Below are 17,306 nucleotides of genomic sequence, written 5' to 3'. Positions count from 1 at the left end.
TAATTAATGTTTATTTAATAAACCCTAATTACTGTAATCTCAAAGAAACGAAGCTTAGGATAGATCTTAATTAAGAATTTAAATTTAAATAAACGTGAATATATATAAAAATATTATACAAAAAAATATCAATAATGTACGATAAATATTAGCTGTGTTAGTGAATAATGTTGGTAGAAATTTTAATTGCACAACTTTGTGAATAATGCGATTAATAATCGTCGAACCTTCGAAATCTCTCGAGATATTTACATTTAAGAATTAGTTCATTTGCCTTTAGAGATAATTACTAATATTAGCTTCAGGAAAGACGACATTTTCTGAATAACATTGCCATTTTCGTACTTCATTTACTCCTTTGAGAGTAGAAATATATTGACCTTGCACCGTTATAATATATTGGTTATCTTCATCTATGAAAATGAAAATGTTATATTATTAAATATGGAGATAAATCAAATATGATTTATGTATCAATTAGTAACTAATGAATCATACGAATGATGAAAGATTGAATTTGAATATTAACTCTGTACCAAAGTTGATTCCCAGGAGATATCAATTGATTTTGTAATGATAGAAAAGTTCAATTTTCATGAAATTTTTGAAATCATTTCTATTCCCATTTTTTAAAATGATTAATGGAAATAATTGATGAAAATTGTTATAGAATTTTTTAATAGAAATAAGTTAATTACATTTAAATTTTATTACGAATCTATTTTTAAATAAGAAAAATATTCTACCTGTAGATTAACTGATACCCGAAATTATCGTTATCTAAAAATTTTCAATTAGTAATATGTTCAATTAGTAAAACTGTAAATTTAATTAAGACGGAAAAATCTTCTATTAGCAAATTATGTTAAGTTCCTATGAAAAATAGATTTTTCCCAAAAGTACGTTAACCATTGTAAAGTCAAGATTTTTGTTCTGTTTCAAAGTCAACTGCACCAAAATTATTAAAAAAAATAGAGTATTAAATCCAATTTACGATTTATTGCTGATAGTATTTGTACGTTCAAGTACTAGTATACTTAAAACATAAAATAAAGCACTGTTAACTAACTGTTGGACATGTTATATATTATATTCTACTCTTACAAATGTACTAACTTTTAAAATAAAATTTTAAAAATATAACATTTATAGTCATCTTAAAAAATAATATTTGAAAACATCAATCAATCATTTTTATATTTCTTTCTTTTATTTTAATTGAATCATAACAATATCTTTTTTTATTTTATATTTCTGTATATAAATTTCCAGAAAACAATTTCAATTTTTGTCTTTTTTTATGTTATAAATTGCTCTAAAATATTTTCAATGTATCAAATTAATTTTATTTACGTTTAATTGACTGGAAAAATCTATTTTATTAATAATACAGTAGACTAAACTTTAAAAAAAAATTATTTAATTTTTATTAATAAATTGTAATATTTAGTAGATAAGTAAATAGATTTATCAATAGGAAAGGAAATATTGTAGGATTAATTTAAATTCTGTAATATTTTTATTCATAATTTTGTAAAGTTAAATATACACTAAATGTATAGACAGAGATATTGTATTGTTATTCATTCGAATTAATTTAAATTATTTTAATTAATCCTTTTGCAAAAAATGAATACAAAGTATTAATTTTATGGCAGTGAAAAATATTGTTACAAAATTAAATCGTATTAATTTTTTAAATAAAATTATAAATTAATTTTTCGTGATATATTTTTATAATTTTACATTGAAAATTAAACTTATTTTTATTATAATTTTACGCTAAAAATTATAAATTAAAACGATTTTATTATATTAAAATTTAGTTAAATATATATATATATATTTTGCTATTTATTTCGTTATATTTATTCATGTATTTCTATTTGATTTTAGTGGCCAACGGTTTTTTAAAAAACGAATTTAAAATACTCCTTTATTTTTCTTTATAAATAAATATTTATTCAACGAATATGTAATCATAACTGTAAACTTTAAAATTATTATATTTTATATACAGTACAATCCGATCAGAAGAGATGATGCGATAAAGATAGTCACATAATCTAAACACTATAAAAAACATCGCATTACATTTATCTTGTTTGTAAAAAAACATTCATAAATACTTAAATATTTTACTCTAAACAATTTTATAAAATAACATTCATTCGTTTATAAGAATTTTAAAAGTTAAAATACAAAAATGAGCCTTGAGGGTATATCAAGTAATTAAATTTAATCTTTATTTGAAAGCATCTTGTTGAACGACCTAATTTACAAAAAGTTAATTTTATTATTTAATTTTTTTTTAATTGTGTAATTAAGCATTTAAAAGACTAAGTTTTATTAAATTATAATTATTTAAACAGTTTTTTTTAACATTAATAAATTATCATTAGTATATTTCATTTGGAAGAAAAATGGAAGAGAACACTCGACTGTATGTAACTCTATATCATTGATACAGCTGTTCGATACATTGACCTATTTGTAGAGAAAAATAAGCTTTAATAAGAGTAGCTTATTTATTTGGTTTTTTTTAAATGTGAGAAAAGTATAAAAAGCTCAAAAACTATTTATTTATCGTATAAAAATGACTAAAGATCTAGTAAAAAATTATTTATTTACATTTCTTTGAAGTTCCAGATGAAAGGTGAAAGTTGAATATTTTATAATTAAAAATTACTTTTTATTAATGTTTTATTTAGGAAAAAAACCTATCTTATTTATGGTCGAAAGCTTTTACAGCGTTGGTAATTAAAAAATATTGTCTATATTTATGTATGTACTGTATATATCAAGTAGATGAAAACTTTAAGATTGGCATTTATATATTAAACTGTCTGAGAAAACTTGCATTTACTTTAGTTTGATTACCAAGAAAAAGGTCTCTGCGATATGTCAAGAAAGTGATAAGGTTGTCAAAATTCCAAGATAGAAAGTATTAAGGAAAAAATAAAAATAAAATAAAAAAATAAGAATAAAAAAAATCTGAGTAAGTCCGCGAAGCGAACGGATGTAATATCGACTAAGCAATTATTTTGATTTGACTGAAATATAACGAAAAAAGTTTAAAATATAAACAATTTAAAACAAGTTCAATTTAAATATTATTCATTTTGGATATTTTATTAAATGAAGCTAATTAATTTTTTTTTAAAAAAAAGTCATTATTAATTTTATCATAAACTGTATATTTCGAGTGTGAAAGAAGTGAAAAGAAATGAACAATTTATTCATTCATATTCGTAAATAAAGCTTTATTTTAACTATTTATATTTTGTTATAAATTTTATCATCATTTTAATAATAATAATTATTATTATTCAAATAATATTGAAATTATAAATTAAATGCTTTATTAACAGTTTTTTTTACAACACTTATGCTTTATTTTCCATTAAATTTTTAAAAAGACTTTATAGAATCAAATATTTACAATTCAGTATACAATACTAGAGTGTATTAACTTGATTTACAAAGTCTATAAGATGATAAAGTTTATTTTATTAATTTTAAAAAAATATATTTGTATATCCATTTCTACTATAAATTTAGTAATTTTGAATTTAAAATATTTCTATTAGCTTATAATAAGATATATTTTTTCAGATATTCAATTGAATGCGATCTATTCATAAAAATAACTAATAATTGTGATGAATGAATACATCGTATATTCATGCCAAATTTAAATGATTAACATGATGTTTCCATATGGATTCTCCTCTTGTTTAAATAATTTGTCATATCTTAATATTTATTATTCAAAACTATTTTATATAATATAATTTAATTGGATTATTTTTTTATTCAAAGGCTTCAATTTGCATAATATAATCTATTTTGAACAAACATATTTGAACTATATATCATCATCTTTTAGCATCTATTCAATTATAATTTCAATGTTGACAGTTGAAAAAATTCAATATGAATGTATTCTCTTAAGCAGTAATATCTCATTCCATTAAATTTTTAAAAATAAATTTTATAAATACGATCAAATATTTATGATTCATCATAAAATAATGAAGTTTATTAACTTGTTTTACAGAATTTATAAAATAATAAAACTTTTTTTATTAACTTGCTAATTAGATAATTAAAGGGTAATCCAGGAAAATTTAATTAAAGTACAGATTAGATACTGTTTAAATCTTTAATAATAATAAATAACAATCTTTTAAAACTTTAATTTTTAAATTCATATATATATTTTTTTCCCTTATAAATTAGAAAATTTAAGTAATTTTATTACGTAATTAATAAGTCATTAAGTCAATTGTTTATTTACATAGTTAAAACAATAGAAATTTTAATTTATAATTAATTAAATAAATATTTTAATATTAATTTGTAGGAAAAAAAGTAAAGTTTTATACCGAGTTGCTTTATTTTGTTTAGAAAAAATCATATCCTGTTAAATAAACATTATTTAAAATATATAACCTTTAAATTACGTAGGACTGATATGTAACAAAATCTATCTTAGAAAACATTGATTCAATTATAGTTCACGAGATCTTACTAAATATCATATATCAAGAATAACTATCTTGAATAAATCACGTATGTAAGACGACCGTTTCACATAATAAAACACGCATTAAAATAAAAATAATTATTCGAATTAATAACTAATTCAATAAAAATAAGACAGAGAAAACAATTAAGATATTATACTAAATTTTTTAACAAACATTTTCTTTAATAGTCTTCACGTTTGGTGACATATTGACCATTCTGGCAGAAAGAAGGGACAAAGCATGCTACTGTTGAGAGCTCTTCTACTCTCGCACCACTGTAAACACACAGTGAGATATCGAATTACATCGGTGCTGCGGTCACGTAGGAGCGTATAGAAGCTCCATGCCGACAGACACAAGTGAAATATTTAGCTATCCTTTAACGCGGTTTGGATCAATGTCCGACTCACAGAAAGAGAAATTAGTCGAGTGCCGATAGTGACGAGATTCTCTACTTCACTCAATCGATAGAAATTGTTGTGTAGTGGTTACTTCAGTCACATTTACTAGATTGGGTGACCCTCGAGATGAATATTACGAGCAATTTCTTCAGACTGTCTTCACTTCTTAAATTCTTTACTGTAGAAAAAAAATTATTATTATTATTATTATTATTACTTTTATTATTTATTGCCACATTTAGATTTTTTCGGCATTACGATTTACTAATGTTAATAAAATAATATGTAAATTTTTATGTTAAACAGTAATTGGATTTTTATTATATTTTATCGAGCTTCTACTTTCTCATTTTTTTTTTTTTTTTGTAAATCGGATTGAATAAATAAAGAAATATTTATTTAGTCTTCAATTAGAAGTAAATGAATATCTTTCGTATTTATTAATAATATTCCATTTTAATGTTCTTTTTATATTAAATCGATTGAAAAAGACATTGATTCACTTGTCAACACAACGGCACTTTGTGTGCTCTTTTATTTTTTATTTTGCCTTCGTATCCCATTAACGAACGAGTAAGGAAATTTGATAATTTCCTTTCTCTCTAATGCAGCTAGCGTACAACCATAAGAAGTAATAAATTTTAACAGATGACTACGTGTAAAGACTCCAAACAACTTAGTCTGTACGGATGACTCATCAGAAGTATTTCAAAAACAAATTGTCTTTAGCTGACTGTGAAAGTGTCTACCTAATTCATTAGATAGAAGCTGACGAAGCTAGTAAAAAAATAAAAAAATAAAATAAGATGTTCTTCTAGAGCATTAAAAATCAGCGGGACGAACCACCTGTATTAACCTTTGTCACGTGACTGATTACGCTAAGTGCCTAGTTCAGGCTCGTGCAGCGTATGTTCTGTTAGTCACGCCTTCGCTTACATTATTAGATTATGCAGGTATCCTATTGCATGTCGAAACTATTCAAGCAACAATAATGTTCCCAAGCATTAATTAGAAATTCAGTTATTAAAAACATATATATATATATATATATTTTAAAAAATAAAATACATAGAAATTTGAAAGAAAATATTTAAATAATAAAATTTAGCTTAAAATTCTATCTCGTGTTGAAATTTAATATAACAATAAAAAAATTTATTAGTAAAAGATGTAACAGCATATTTTAAAGTTTTATATTAACGTTTTAAATTAAGATAATAAGCAAAATGGAAATTTAAAAAATGAAAGTTGTTATTAACATTTAAAAATTTAGTAGAAAATAAATAAATAATTGATAAAATATTAAGAAAATTCATATTTATAATGATATATTTCAAATTTTAATGATATTGATCTTATTTTATTAGTAAAATGCCAACTTATTTTTAAAAAAATTTATATTGAAGATGATACTTAACAAGGATCAGATACAAAATACCTCGTCAAAATTATCGTAAATTTCGACTTAGTAAGAAGCGAATTAAGAAAGTTTTACTGTAATTAAAACAAAATTAGTTTTAATAGAAATCAATAAAATGTAATGGATTTGCATACTTTAACAAAGCTTGTTCACTACATTTTAAATATGCGCATTTTAATATCGTCATTAAAATTCCCAAAATAATGTAGTGATGAACGATATTATATATTTCGTATTAACAGTTTGTTGTTTTCTGTATATATATATTTTTTAAGCGGAAGAAATAGAATTCAACAAGAGAAAAATTTTAAGTATATGATAAAAAGTCTTATTTATCTATATTTAAAATCAATAAAATATAAGCGCTGTTGTTAATATAGAGATCAGTATTGATTTTTAAGAGTGCAACGTTGAAGAATAGTTTAAGATTACAGGAATATTTTCAAGCGTTAAGATCGATAATCCAATAAAGATTATCCTTTTGTTAGTGGCAAAACATTATTCCATTGCGACGCATTATATTGGATCCCTTTAATATTATCGAAGGTGTCTATTGTCCACATTTATCTGAATTCATTAGCGGAGGGTTTACCTCAATTACCTATCACCGAAAACTTTGTGATTTATTCAACCTGTAGTACATGTACTTAAAATTTAAAATGATAATTTATAGTTTTAAATTTTCTTATTTATTTTTCATCAAGAGCTTAATTTGATATAATTCCATTTTATGGTTTATTTTATAATCACCTTTAAATAATTCCTATGTTTTATTATAGGATTTAATCCAGCTATTCCTGGTTATCCTCGTTACAGTATGGTTGTAGATGAAGAAAGAGGAGTTTATAATCTTAGAATAAGGAACACCAATATGGACGATGAAGCTGAATATCAATGCCAGGTAAATTCTTTTAAAATTATGGATTATTTATTCATTTTTTAAAATAGATTTTTCATTTTAATGCTAATTTTTATACACAGTTTTAAGCCAGAACTGGGTTTATTATAACTGAGTGTCAATTATAAACTTGCGATTTTCATTATCTTAACACTTTTATGAATAAATTCCAATATTTTAAAAATTTCAAGAGGAAAAAATCTTTTTTTGCTTTCATAAAATTTTAAAAACAAATATTTAAACATCTGCTGTCATCTAAAATCCATATGCCAACGATCTTATGAACTTACAAGTCTTTATATATAGATTTGAGATGCTAATACTCAGAATTTAGGATTCTTTTGGAATGAATTTCACTTTAAATAAGAAAATTAAAAAAAAACTTTAAAAAGTAATGAGATTTTTGAATATTTTTAAAGAACAATTTAACCTATTAACCTATATCAATCAAAATATGCACGCGATCAGCCAAGTTTGATCGAAAGGAAAGTATATATTGAAGGTCCACCCAATAGGAATAAAGTCAGTTCATATAATGTTACTCAATGAATTCTAGAAAGTTATTCATTAAAGTAATTCATTGGATTATTTATGAAATTTGATTAATTTTTCTTTATCGTACTAGTGTTTCATCTAATTATCTAAACAATAAAAGAAAACTCCAGTCTACACTTTATTACTATCCCATTAAATATGGATAAGTATTTTTACCTCTCTTGCCTTCATTATGTGGAAGTTCTTCAAAAATATCCTCTTCAATTTAGATTTCAAAGGTGATTGTCATCGACTTTCTTTCTTCCAGAAAATTGGCAATTTTTTTTCTTCTGTTTCAATTGCAATTTTGTCTTCCACGGTCTAAGTAAATAGCAAAGACAATACGAATAACTAGAATGTTATTTATTCTTTTATATATAACCTTTTACTTTTGATAATTAATTTCATTTGGTTGAATATCATTATTATTATTATTATTATTATTACATTTCCCTAGAAAATTCTCTGATAGAACTTAAATAATAATATCTAAATTAATTTCATTTAAGGCTAAGGAGTAGAAATGAAAACACTCGATTAGGATTATTTTTAGTTTTTAAAGGGAAATACAATATTGAGATATCGATACTTTTGTTGAAATATTGTAATCACCGTTTGAATAAAAATGAGGAATTAGGTAACCAATAATTTTCATAAAAATATGCTTAACAGATGTAAAGTTGTCTGCACGCTACAGCTTTACGTACTTTTATAAAATCATGATAAGTTACACCTTACTTAAAAACTAAAAATAACAAGTTAAAAAGCTTGCAGCTATCACGAAAGAACTATTTAAAACATGCAAAATATTAACATAATATTGCAACATACGCAAATATGTCATAAATTGCTAAGTAGGATGATAAGAAAATAATATTTCAAATCAATTCTGTTATTGTAACTGAACAATACAATAAATTACTCAATAAAACATTCTTAAGTAACATTTTCTTTTTTAAGAATTTAATTTGTTCAGATTCATTAGAATTTATCTAACATTTGTAATTTAAATAGTCACGAGTCTCTTTAAAGATATTTAAATTTAATTTTTATTCGAGCGTAAATATCGTTTAGTGTTTACAATTAAATTAAGCTTACAAATTGAGAATAGACGAATGGTATTTACAGGACATAAAAAGGAATATACTTTAACTGAGATTTCTCAGTTGTCACGTAAAACCTTCACTTTAACGCTGTAATTATTTGTCAATGTAGTTTAGCTGTCTCTGGTTATTTTTCTCGTTTCTTCGAAGAATAAGTGAGGCCGTAAATATAGAAGTCCCTATTGCAAAAATACTCTTAGTAGCTTATTTTATATGCAAATTCAATTCATAAATTTGTTTCAGGCGACTATTACCAGAGTAAAGCGAACAAATGCATTTGAAATCTACGCTCTTCATAATAGAGTCAGTCAGTCTTCAGTTCTTCAGCGATAACATCAGCGATTATGCTGTGGCACTTGTTCAAAGCCTCATGATTTATTCAAAGGCAAGAATACTGAAAGTTTCCTATTGCAAACGGACCAACTATTTCTTCTGTTTTAATGCAGATTTTTCGATTTTATTTCATTTTAAGTTTTAATTTTACTAGAGTATTGGGAATATCTCAGAGAGAAACTTTAAGTATTCTTAACGTACTTTACCTAAACTTAACAGAGATAAAATTATGTAAATTCTTTAAAAACCTTTAAAATTACTGTAATTAAATGGAACTTTTTTTAAAGTTTTAAGTTAAATTTTTTTTATATATATATTATAATAGAAAAATAATATATTATCGACTGATTTATTGTTCGATAATAAATTATTCGACATGATACCACAGGGTATATCATTCGCTTTATCTCATTAAAAAAAGTTTCGGTAGTTAGGCTGATGTAGCTTATTTGATTCGATAAAAGGGAATTAATTTTTATTGGTAATGACTTCAGGATATAATATTCTTGGACATGATACGAAAACATTTTTTTAAATATAATTTTAAAAATAGTTTGTGTTTTATTAGAGACGAATAAAAATGATACGGAAAGTTGAGACAATGAAAGATTTATTGACTCACTCGTTTCTGAAGAGATCAAATTACTGCATCAACACCTGTTCAGTTTATACTTAAATACATTTGGGACGTTTGATAATTTTTTGCTTATAAATTTAAAAAACAAAGGGTTTTTTAAATGGAAAAAATTAGTAAATTTAATTAAAATTAAATATTTAAAAATTAATTTTAAAGTATAAAGGTTGCACAAAGATGAAGCATTTGTACAGATATAATGTTAAATATATATAAATTTAAACTTATAAAATTACATATAGAATGGAGACTTGATATAGTGACCACCCGATATATTGTCCACCCTGTATAATGGACTTTTCATTTAGTAAACACTGTTATTGATCCTGCTATTGTTTATGTATGTAGTGATGATGAATAATAGCAGTGTCGTTTGGGAGTTTATTATATCGAGAGTCTACTGTATAAATTTTATAATAAGATTAAAAAATAATTTTAAAAGAAAAAAATTTTTATCTAATTAATTTTAATATTTCATATTTACTTCGTAAATAAATAAAAATTATATATAAAAATCTTATTGTCTTAATTCTCTTTTAAAAAATCTTTTTTAAATCACGTGGGAATTCATACAAATTTAATTAACTAAATTTATATAAAAATTAATAACAATAATTTGGGGGAAAAAAAACTATTGTGAAAGCATTTTGTTATTTCTATTTTTAATCAAATTAAAAGAATAAATTATAATACTTGCATTTTAATTAAGATTTAAAATATATTGAATAAATAAAATTTTATTTTCTAAAATGTTGAAACAACTCATTAAAAGACAACTTATATTTATTTTCTTAGACGTTTTAAACACTTAAAAATTGTTTTTCATATATAAAAATTAAATGCTTCAGAATTGTTAAAACAGTCACGATTTTCGAACACTGCCTTTGTTTTTATCATTAAATATCTTTTTTCTTTTTAATACTTAATATATTAAAAAAGTTTGCCTTTTATGTTCTATAAATTGAATTTAGTTTGTTGAAAAAATAAAGAACAATTAATATTTAAAAAACAATTTAAATCACAAGGAAAAGAAAATAAGATAAGAAATTCTATTTCCGGGCATTAGATAAAAAAGAAAAAGAAGAAAAAAAAATAAGGAGAGAGAAACTTTTTCTACAATCTTTTTGAATTTTCAGAACACGTATACGGAAAATACAAATATCAAAAAGTTCTAGCGAAGAATGAAGACAATAAAATGTTGTTGTGATTTATGCCACCATCTCCAGCGTGAGTTTCAACACATTTTTAAAGCTATGAATTGTATAACAGTTACAAAGTTTTAGAGGGAAGAAAGTAGAGAGTTTATTTTGTCTGAAGATAAGCATGTCGAATAGGTTACGTATGACTGGCAAACGAAACTAAATTTTAACGTTTTGAAACGTTTTTTTCTTTTAATAAAATAGTAAGAAATGATAATTTAAGAGTTACATAAAAATATAATAAATTATTTCACTTAAAAATCTTTTTATTTTTAGAACGAGTTTGAGTGCTTTCAAATGGCTTTCTAATTAGTTAGGCTGATTATATAATGTATCTATATATTATATAGGTATAGTTTTTCTTTAAATATTCCTATATTCTTTCCTATATTTTCTTACATTCCTGTATTATTTTTTGTAAATATAGAAATACATACAAATGTACTCGCAAACACACATATATATAAAGACATAAATATATAAAAGTGTAATTCATATTCCTACGAGTTCCTGTATTTTCATACTTCTTTACGTGGGTACTCTTCACATTTCTGTATACCTCTCATATATAAACATACGAGCATTCCTATTAAAAATTAGGCCTATATATTTCATATGATTATTCCTTTCACCGGAATTATAGTGAATATATCTCACACATATTCCTACGTCAGTCTTCAATTTTAATTTTAATAGAACTCGTTTGAGTTTATTCCTAAATAACCGCAATTCGTTAACTTTTTCAAACTAAATTAACTATATTTTATGAATGAAAATCATTCAATACGACTGATAAAAACGAGTCAGTAGTTATATATTTGACGAACGTTTAAACAATTTTCCAACGGTTCGATTTCATTCAACTTTGAATAATGGTAAGCGATTATATGATGATTTTTAGTCTATTAAAAATGGCAAGGAACATTAACGTTCGCCATCTTGTCTGATTTCAAGATCGATATTATTCGATTCTTAGTCTGATAGAACGAATTTAAATTTTCTATGCTGCCTAAAAACTATTCCAAATAATATAAATAATTCAAATAGTAAAAAAATATATAAGTTATTTTTTTCGGTTTTGTCCATTTTTTAGCATGAAAATGTTGAAAATTCACTATTATTATAAAGAAAATGCAAATTATAATTTAATAAAAATATAATGAAATTATTTTAAAAATAAATTACTTCTTTAAAATCGGAAAATTTCTAGATTTTCTATAGGAATTTTATTAAGTTAAGTAAAGTGTAAACAACTTTATTTTAACGTAAATTGCTTTAAAAGCTTCTATTAAATTGATAAAATTTAAATCAACGTACGTTATTTATTTAAAATATATAAAATTTTAAAGTTAATTTTATATTTACTTTACATTGATTCTAATATTAATTTATTCTTACGTATTAGGAAATGAATTTATTTACACATAAACTAATTTTAATTTATAAAATTTTCTTATTCAAATACTGATTCTTATCAAACATTTTCCCTAAAAATATACTTAAAATTATATAATTTATTATATAACGGTAACATATAATATAATCTATAATTATACAATATATTATATAAATTTAAATAAAATAATAATTCACTTAAATTGCTTTTTGTTTACTATCTAAATTACTATTAATAAAGTTTGTCTACATATTATTTATACGCAGATAATTATACGTTATTATCAAAACTAAGCTTTCGTACATTATAAGACTAGTTACGTAACAATTATCGAATAAAATCTTAATTGTACTCTTACTATCTTATCTCGTGTTCTATAATCTAATCAGACACGCTTATCTCTGTTCCACATAATCGTTGCTGATTTTTTTAACGTGCCATTTGTAGCATTTAAAGATTTCTTATGCGGGTCTACAGTTACAGTTACAACTGTACAATTAGGCATGCAAATATTTGAAATATTTCACATATTAAAAATTGCATGAGTTACGTAACTTTGCATCTTTATTATCGGATTAATCACGTTTTTTACTGTAAATTCTCCATAAAAATATTTAAATTAATTTTATATTCAAATTAATAAATTGGTTATGCTTCCATATACATATATATAGTATGGGCTAAAAGTCAGTTAAGTAATATATATATATATTAAGAACAATTAAAATAATATTAATTTAATTGTGGGGGCCTGGCCGAACTCACGTTGGGTTTGATAAAAGGCTCCTTTTATTATTCTCGGGGCAAAACAGTCAAAGAAAACAATAAAATATATCCCTGTTAAGTCCTTTTTAATATCTTAAACGTATAATTTATATATACATATATATTTCTTTATTTTTTTCACCTATTTGATATAGATTTATATCAAGACTTTAATTACATTAATATTCAGTTTAGGATAAATTATTTATAAATTAAACTATCGACGTTTTTTTCACATTTCAAGCTAGCAGTAATCTGTTATCGTTTTCGAGACATTTCAAGTTTAACATTTCGAATAGTTTGAAAAAAGAAAGTTTACGATAATGGCCCGAGATCTGGAAAATAGTCGAAGATTAAAGTATAGAATAAGCAAAGAAATTTTTAGAATATTTTTTGTTTTTGAATTCTTTCAATTAAATGTTCTGGATTAATTACCTTTTATTTTTAATCTTTTAATTTGTTAGTTTTTAGTTAAAACATCCCAAAAAATTTATGAAAGAACTTAAATTTTTAAAATTTCTTTTCGAAAAATTACAACTTTTAAACGCCCGCCAGATAAAACCAATGAAACAAAAACTTTTTCCAAAAATACAATTAAATAATTCTTTCCAAAAAAAAACCGAAAAAAACATTTTAAAAATTGAACTTTTTGGATATTTCTTTCCAAGAATCTGTCGTTTCCAATAACTACAATTAAAAAGTCTGTACAAGAATAAAATCCAAAATACAGTAGTAACTACCATTGCTTACTCGTAAATAATATTGTGTATTACGATATCGATACACTAGGTTAGATGGTTAGACAAGATATAATTCATGCTAACTGGATGCCACAGGATGCATGTAAATCTCTATGTTGAAACTGGGGCAAATTCATAACAGTATAATGGCCTTCGTTAATTCCCTTAGCACCACGTATCCTATAGGTTCTAGTAATTATCAACATATTCAGAGAATTCAACATTACGTTACATTTGATGTGATGATAATTAAAATAATTACATTGCTCAATATACACGTAGAATATATTGATTTAAACATAATAAAAATTAAATCTCTAATACATTTTACGTTACATTAAATGCTTTGAAGGATACGAAATGAGATTTGCAGGATAGTAATTTGTATTTAATGTTTTTGTTTTAGTTTAAAATAATAATCCTTTTTCCAGAAAAATTTAAGAAATAAATTTAAAATTATTATATAAAATTGAAGATTATTTTCATTATTTTTCAAAGAAATTCTCATATTTTATGAATACATTTATAAATTTCTTGTGGGTAAGTGTAGGCTTTGCACTCTTGGGGAATTCGGGGTCGATACCGTGATTTCGGATTTCCCATGAAATCTGGGATCTGCTCTTTGATCCCTGTTTCTCTCGTCTCTCGACGATCCATTTCCAGTAAGGCATCTAGTGATGAGAATTCTACTAGCCTTATATAAAATTTCTTTATCTTACAAAAGTTTAAAAACTGTCTTAAAAATCAATACCATTTATCAATAGCAAACACATGAAATTATATTATTTTAACATACTTATGTTTGTTAATAAACAGTATATTACTATTTATAATTTAATTAATTTAGAATGAAATGTATTCAATATCAATCAAAAAAATTACTGACGTTACAAAATAAAATGCAAAACTGTCTAAATTTTTAGCATTTTTACTTCTACGTTAATTAATGTAGATATTATTAATTAAAATATATTTAACTTTCAGTAAAATTTTTATTATCTCTTAATCATTTCTGTATTGCTTAAACTGACAAGATAAGTTTTTAGTGTTTCAATTAATTAAATTTAGAAAATTCCATTCTTAAAGCTCACGAATATGAAACAATATCACTAATTTCTTTAAGATTAAAGTATTTTATCAATAACATTTAAATAGAATTATTTGTTTTTAAGGGGTTTTTTTTAAATGATTAACTCACGCATCGATCTCCCATTTTTTCTAAAAAAAAATTAAATAAACGTCGATCTAAGGAATCAACAGCAGGGTACCAAATGCGATAACTTTGTTATCGATTGAGATATAAGAAAATATAAATAAAACAAGGAAATAGGTTATTATTTGTGCAGAAAACACAACTAATATTCAAACAAAAAATGCTCTTACATGAAGTCGAAAGTTGCACTAAATCTAAATGCTTATATGAAATTTAATTTGATTTAATATAATTAATATTACGATTAAAATAATGATTTAAATACTGTATAATTAGAAATGGATATGTAATTTATATGTTATTTTGTCTTTGTATCATAACTTAACCTTAATACTTGACCCATTGGAGACTGCTAGACTCACTCTTCTGTCGCTACTTCTATTATATCAACTATGAAAGTACTCAACAGGATTTTATCATTGAAGAAGGATGAACTTTAGTCTAATTCACATTTATAAAAGAAGAAAAAAAACAGAAAATGTTTGCTCTATAAAATGACCTCAATAAAAATAAATATTTGATAATTTGAAATATGAAACTTTTTAACAATGAAATATTTAATATTAAAAAAAAAATGAGCGTAAGAAACAAAAATTGTTTAAGATCATTTTGAAAGAGAATTAATGTAAAGTAAATTTTAAATTAATTGATATAATTAAAATTAATTTAATGAAATAGAACAAATGCAAATATATTACAGAAACTATTCGTGATTTAGCGTAACGAATTTATATCTTTTAAAATGAAATAACTTACACGCATCTTCAAAGTTTAATCCGTTATATGTTTGTTTTATTTTCTAGAAAATTATATTAATAAATTACTCTCTTCTTTATTCTAAGTTGATTAATTTCGTAAATTTTAAAAATTCTTTTAATTTTTGTGGACAAAATTCATTAATTTCGGTGTTATTGAAGTTTAATTATAAATAAATATCAATAATTAAGAGGTACAATCTTCTATAATTTAAGCTGTTTTAAAGGTGGAAAAATTAGAATAGTTTTTTAGAAATTTGTAAAAATTAAAATTATGTTTAAAAATATATAATTTAAACTACTGATTAAAATTAAGCGAAATATTTAAAGGATGTTAAATAAAATAAAAAAATAAGTGAATAAATTCGCATGTTTAATAACATAGAAACTGTATACAGGATGTAACAAAATCTACGACTTCCTTTGAAAGACAGATAGATCTAAGAGAGATTAATAACTTTCTTCATGAAATTTTTTAATCGAGATATTTAAAAAATAATTTTATTCACAGACAATATGCATTAGTCGGTGATAAGTTAACCAAGTATAGTGTTATTTACATTACTGGTATTCAAACTTATCGTTAGTTTATCTTCAACCAATCAACGGAACGAATGTATGTCTCCTGTGAAAGATCTAAGGTTTTTTTTAGAATTCTGTGACCAAAAAATTTTATTTCAGGAAGTTATTAACGTCTTTCGGGTCAATCTTTCAGGCAAAGTATGTAAAATTCTGTTATTGTGGCATACAGGCTCAGGCAACCAGTCTCATTCACTGCACACTGGAATCCCAAAATTTAGTCTTTTATATAAAGAAAAACATGATGTAGAAGTTAATAAAATTATTTTATGGATTTCACTTATATATTTTATGCCTTTAAGAAGGATGAGACCCTACTTCATTTCTTACAGGTTGCATGTTTTGCCAATAACCTCTATTGTTCTATATTAATCTAATTTTGAAAGGTTTCACTATTGTGTAATTATTACATAATGTAAATTATTTATTAAATTGAAAAATCACTGAAATTTACCTTTTAAAATACACAAATTCTTATTTAAGTACATATACAACATGTTGTATCTTATAAGTTATTGTATTTTTAATGAAAAGTACAGTAATTAAGGAAACAAAAACAGAAAAATTAATTTTTCGATAATGGTTTTTTAGTGTAGAAATTGAACGAAATATGCTTTTATTGTAATTACTGAAAAAAAATTACAAAAAAGAAGAAAACAATTTATTTTAAAATATTATTATAAATTTAAATAAATGGGTTTTAAATTGGACTTTCTTAAATTAGGTTACGAGTAAATTAGGGTAATATCTATTACATTTACTGTTATTTTAATTAGTTTTTAATAAAAAAATTGTTTAAAGAAT

The 17,306-nt window shown here is 23.3% G+C and overlaps 1 protein-coding gene across 3 annotated transcripts in view; it reads left to right on the top strand.

Moving 5' to 3' along the window:
* LOC136977513 (nephrin-like) overlaps positions 1 to 17,306 on the top strand; it is a 143,941-nt gene that overhangs the window by 105,074 nt on the left and 21,561 nt on the right. For all 3 annotated transcript variants that reach the window (XM_067273001.1, XM_067273000.1, XM_067272999.1), the window contains exon 3: positions 7,133 to 7,254. In XM_067273001.1, the coding sequence (XP_067129102.1) occupies positions 7,133 to 7,254 (122 nt within the window). The remainder of the gene's footprint in view (positions 1 to 7,132; positions 7,255 to 17,306) is intronic.

The sequence above is a fragment of the Centruroides vittatus genome, unplaced genomic scaffold, assembly GCF_030686945.1.
Source record: "Centruroides vittatus isolate TY-2023 unplaced genomic scaffold, ASM3068694v2 contig_460, whole genome shotgun sequence".
Taxonomy (NCBI): Eukaryota; Metazoa; Arthropoda; class Arachnida; order Scorpiones; family Buthidae; genus Centruroides; species Centruroides vittatus.
The sequence above is the reverse complement of the archived record's forward strand: the minus strand, read 5'-3'. Positions and strand labels throughout refer to the sequence as shown.